Source organism: Pyxicephalus adspersus, chromosome Z, assembly GCF_032062135.1.
Source record: "Pyxicephalus adspersus chromosome Z, UCB_Pads_2.0, whole genome shotgun sequence".
Taxonomy (NCBI): Eukaryota; Metazoa; Chordata; class Amphibia; order Anura; family Pyxicephalidae; genus Pyxicephalus; species Pyxicephalus adspersus.
In genome coordinates, this window is record NC_092871.1 from 52977633 (window position 1) to 52983145 (window position 5513).

Consider the following 5513-nt stretch of genomic DNA (forward strand, 5'->3'; position numbering starts at 1 on the left):
CCTCTGCCATACACAGTATCACAGATTCAGGATACCTGCCGCAGCTTACAATGCTTGTTGTGTGAAAGTCACAGTGTGCAGGGAAATGGGACTAATAGTTTTAGCCATAGAAAATGACTATCTGCAAGTGTGAAAATAAAAAGGTAAGGCTTAAGTTCAGTTTTAACTATAGACATACATAATTGACAAATATTCATATGGCTTTTTTCCAGTGTTGTTTTTATTCATGTTTAAAAGCAATATATGCCATTTACCAGCCAGTGGAATGGCAGGTATAACTTGCTGTGCAAAAGTTGCTAAAAACTGACACAAATTTAACTCCTGCATGAATCACATTAGTGAAAGAACTCATTCAACATTAACATGAGCTTTCAAACAAACCTTTGGGCAGCCATACCTTTAGGTGTCCCTCCAAATAGCTACAAAGTGGAGTTCCAAGCATGTGGTCAGAAGTTGTCCTCGTACAAGGTCGTCATATATTTTCACATGACCATTTTTTACATTGGCACTTTACTTAGGTTGTGTTTTGACTAAATTCCACTGTGCTATGGGAATATTACCTCCTTTTAATATCACTTTCTATTATTCATTAACCAATGACATACCAAATCTAAAACTCCCAACAAGATCTGAGAAACTAAGACTACTGGTTGATTGGTTTAAGATTGACTGATATGACTTCCATGTTGGAACTCTCCTTTTATTTTATGTGACTTAATAGAAACCAAAGAATTTGATGTAAATTATTAAAAGAATATCTTGGTATCACATGATTGTGTGTGGTCCAACCACAAGTTACAGTTAGCTCTTTGGCCTTTTGGTCATGAAACAGAGCACCATTTTAGTACAAAAAAAAAGAATTTTATCATTTTTTTAAAATACAAAATAAAGTGTTTTCTTATGCATAAATAGTTGAGGGTAGGGTTGATGAAAAGAGGGATTATTAGTCCTGATGGATGTAAGGTTGCATCCTCATAGATCTTGGGATTGGACAAAATCCGGATTGTCATAGCAATGAGTCTCAACAGATGAGGTGGAGTCAATCACTGGAAAAGGTTCTTTTGATTTTTCTTTCTCTTCTCTGTGTTGAGAACACTTCTTGCAGCAGCATCCACACATTAGGAAGAAAAGACTGTCCCAGGGTGCCAGTGAGTGTAGCCACAAAGGCAGAAAATCCCAGTTCCTCAGGAACGATGGTAAACATTTTGGTAACCTTTTTTGAAAAACGGTAATGATAAGAACAGCAATAATGACCACCAGAATTGGACCACCAACAGCGGCTAGCACTATCCAACCAGCCATAGACAGGCCAAAGATAGCAAGGGGAATGATAAGGAAGGTCATGAGCAGGTACATAACTGCAAACCAACGGTATTTTGCTGTAATATCCCCAAATTTTTTAGCAATGTGGATCGGAATACGAAAGTATGGAACAACGTACCACATGACAATGCCAGTTAGGTTGAAGAACAAGTGGATAAATGCCACCTGCAAAAAATTGCATGATAGTTAGTTTACTACTACTCAGACAATAGGTGTAGAAACAACAAAATGACAGGATAACTGGATAAATGAAAGGTTGGAATAATACAGTTTTTTTGCTCTAAAAATTCATAGATGAACTTTAACATAGAAGATAATAATATAGATATCTGATATTTCAGATATCTCTAATATTATCTTCTATGTTAAAGTTCATCTTTGAATTTTTGGAGCAACTAACTGTATAATATTTAAGTCAGTATGAAAATAATTAAGAGCTTTCTGCTACTAGGGGATCCAGTCCATGTCTTAGGTGGCTGCTGCTAATTTATAATGTCTTTGAAATTTATTGTAGAGAATAACTACTAAAGATTGTAGATTCTGGCATGTTTGTGTAATTTTTAAAGTATGGCGAGTTAGGTGGGTTTAGGAATTACTTTCATTGCATTCAAAGGATCCATGTTTTTATTTTATCTGTTTAATTTCAAGAATGTTATATGACCTAAGAATGTTGAGATATGACGTTTGGGAATCCTGTCAAATGTTAAGAACCAAAGGCAGTACAAATTGCTGCTCTTGTGATTGGACAGACAATCAAGAAATAAATCTTATTTACCATAGAACAAAAATCTATGCAGCTGAGTCTGCACCAAATTTTAGCAATGGGTAGAGGAATATGTACTACCTACCAATGAATGTATTAGGACCATGAACTGTATTACTCAACCAGTGATAGGCAGACAGTTGACCTCTAGATGCCATACAAATTGTTCTGAGAAGTCTCATTGTTCTCTAATACCTAGAGATATTTAGGTTATACCAACCACTAAACCTTAGTTTATTAACATTCACAGTCTTTGTAAAAATTATTACCTCTTAGGCTTATCTTCATCAATATTTTCTCAGTTAGCTTAACAACATTTTATTCATCCTCAAAGCTGAAGAACAAGTTAGAAATAACATGACATACCTGCACTGATTCGCTCAGGGACTCCGCAGGGCTAGCCAAAGCCGCTAACACAGCTGTAGTAGTTGTCCCAATATTAGATCCGAGGAACAGAGGATATGCTCTTTTCATGCTGATGACACCAACACCTGCATGGTATAGACACTGATTATAAGATGCATTCCACAGACATGTTTCTTGTGGAAGTATGTCTATATTTCTAGCAAACATGCTTATTACAACTCTCTGCAGCAATAAATAGATTTAACATATGAAGGGTTTAACCAAGCTGTAGCTATTATGAGTCATAATTTGGGGGAAAAAAGGGGGAAGACTTCCATCCTTTTCTGGTGTTATGAAAATCTCCCAAAAAGCAAGATATTGATTTATTATCTTTCAATATGTTTATTGAATTTTACAGATACATGTACATTTAGGTCAACAAAAAAATACAAGATATTAACAGAATTATCTAAACAGGGGACAACAAGGTACAAGCATACAAATGATAACAGTGATGATCAAATCAGATTAAGACTGGGCCACACTATTGCTATTGCCCTGGACTATCTAAGAGAGAAACTTTCATGAGATCAAAACATTAGAGCATATGCTATACCATCTGAAGTTGTTGCTAAAGATAAAACCGTACCCAGCGAGGATTTTGAACAGTAGATTAAACCAAACCTGCGTCCTCATCATGTAACCAAGACTAAGACAAACATAGAACAAAGAAACTACTGATAGGGGAGGGGAGGAAAGAGGAAAGTGATCAGATCAGTAACATTAACATGCTATATCCCGGGTGGGTGGCCGAAAATATACATTACGTAATATTAAACACAATCCAAGGTTCTCATATATCTTCAAATTTATCCAACATGTTCTTTAGAGTGTGAGTCAATCTATCATTGACCATTATCCAGTTCAATTTAGTGTGTATAGGGTCCAAGGATATCGAGGGAGACTTCCATGCCTTGGCCAGGGAAATTCTGCCCGCCAGTAATATCAATCTAATCAACTTTTTTGAGGGACCAGAAAGGGATATATCATGCTTCAACAGTGCTGCTAATCGTTTGATGAATAATGTTGGATATCAGATCAAACACTTCGTCCCAATACCTTCTGGCTATAGGGCACGACCACCAGATATGTAGCATTGAGCCTCTAGAGTCACAGCCCCGAAAACAAAGGGGAGAGGTTGAAGGGAACATTTTCGCTAGTCTGGGGTGAGATACCACCTAAGAGCTACCTTATAATTAGCTTCTATTATTGCGGAATTCAAGGAGATCCTGGAAATGGAATCCATCCTATCCCACCATTCATCCAAATCCCAGGTAATACCCAATTCAGATTCCCATTCTCGCATATAATGCAATTTATCAGTAGGAGCGACTAAGGCCGAGCAGAGCACTGAAATTTGCCCTTTGGTTGCAGCTAAAGAGAGACACGTGCTTTTGAATACAGAGGAACGCATGGGTCTCGGGGAAGCTTTGATTACTGTGTTAATAAATGAGGACAGTTGTCTATATCGAAAATGTTCCGTGTAAGGGATTTCAAAACTACTGACTAAATGTTCCCAGGAAAACACTGCCCGAACATCAATCAAGTCCTTCACCCTCCTGAAACCTTTGGAGACCCACCAGTGAAAGTTAGATAAACTTAAGCCCGGAGGGAATTCCGGATTATTCCATAGTGGGGTTAGAGGTTTATGAGGTGAGGTTAGTTGCTGATAGTGTTTAAATTTGTCCCAAACCTGTATGGAGTGGGACAATGCAGGACCTAATATATTCCCTCGCCCACTTTTTTTACGCTACCTAAGGGATTCTATGGAACCCGAGAATTTGTCCTGATTCTCTATTTCCACCCATTGGGGGCGAGCTCCATATAAAGTGCTCAGGGAGGTCTGTGCGATCTGTGCCGCTACATAATAATACTTCAGATTCAGGACCCCCAAACCCCCCCTTCGCTTTGGTACAAAAAGAGTGTTCTTTTGTATTCTGGCCTTCTTCCCAGCCCAGATAAAATGCATTATGTTAGCCTGTAAAAATTCCAGTTCTTTTACGGGGACCTGAAGGGGAAGCGTGTGAAACAAGTAAAGTAGTCTGGGGAGTAGATTCATTTTGACAGCCGCTATCCGTCCCAGCCACGAAGGAGGGGCGTGAGACCACCTGCGGAGATCCGCATGGAGTTTTTTAAACAAACCTGCGTAATTAGCCTTATAAAGACTATTGTACATAGGAGTCAGCTGTATGCAAAGATACTGAATGAACTCCCTCTGCCAACTAAAATCAAACCTCTTTTGCACACCCTCCAGCATGTCCAAAGGGATATTTATATTGATAGCCTGGGATTTAGATTTATTCACCTTCAGGCCAGAACACAAAGAGAAATCATCCAATAGTTTCATTAAGTTGGGCAGGGTGGTGATTGGGGAGGTAATAAACATCAATATATCATCAGCGAAAAGGGCACATTTATGCTCTACCTGACCGCATTTTATCCCTTGGATATTAGGATCCATATATATAGCAAGAGCCAGAGGCTCGATTGCTAGGGCAAATAATAGCGGGGAGAGCGGACAGCCCTGTCTGGTCCCTCTATTAATTGGGATGGCCGAGAAGAGAAATCCTCCTAACGATATCCTCGCTTCAGGAGAGTCATATAACGCCAGCAGTAAGATGGTAAACTGGGTCCCAAAATCCATCTTAGCAAGAACCCGAAACAGATATTTCCATGAAATACTGTCAAAAGCCTTTTGAAGGTCTAGGGAAAGCAACATAGCCTTACGGGGAGGGCCCCCATCCCAGTTGGAAGCAACCACTGAGATGAGGTCTATTGCCCGTCGTGTTTGATCCGGGGCCTGTCTGTGTTGCAAAAAGCCCACCTGGTCCGGATGGATATACACTCCCAGAAATGAGCCCAGTCTCATTGAAAGAATCTTCGTCAAAATTTTAAGATCACAGTTAATTAATGAGATCGGCCTATATTTGGCCACCTCTGAAGCATCCTTACCGGGCTTAGGAATCACGCTAATATATGCTTTATTGGCATCTCTTAACAAGAGGTGACCGTCACGTAGATA

The 5513-nt window shown here is 39.2% G+C and overlaps 1 protein-coding gene across 1 annotated transcript in view; it reads right to left on the bottom strand.

Annotated features, from left to right (window-relative positions):
* Positions 1–200: 200 nt before the first annotated feature.
* The window catches only part of LOC140343491 (sodium-dependent phosphate transport protein 2C-like), a 21060-nt gene continuing 15747 nt past the window's right edge, over positions 201–5513 (bottom strand). Inside the window, exons 12-13 of the mRNA XM_072430176.1 lie at positions 2453–2577; positions 201–1488 (exon numbers count right to left, since the gene is read on the bottom strand). Coding sequence (XP_072286277.1) covers positions 973–1488; positions 2453–2577 — 641 coding nt within the window. The 3' untranslated portion in view covers positions 201–972. The remainder of the gene's footprint in view (positions 1489–2452; positions 2578–5513) is intronic.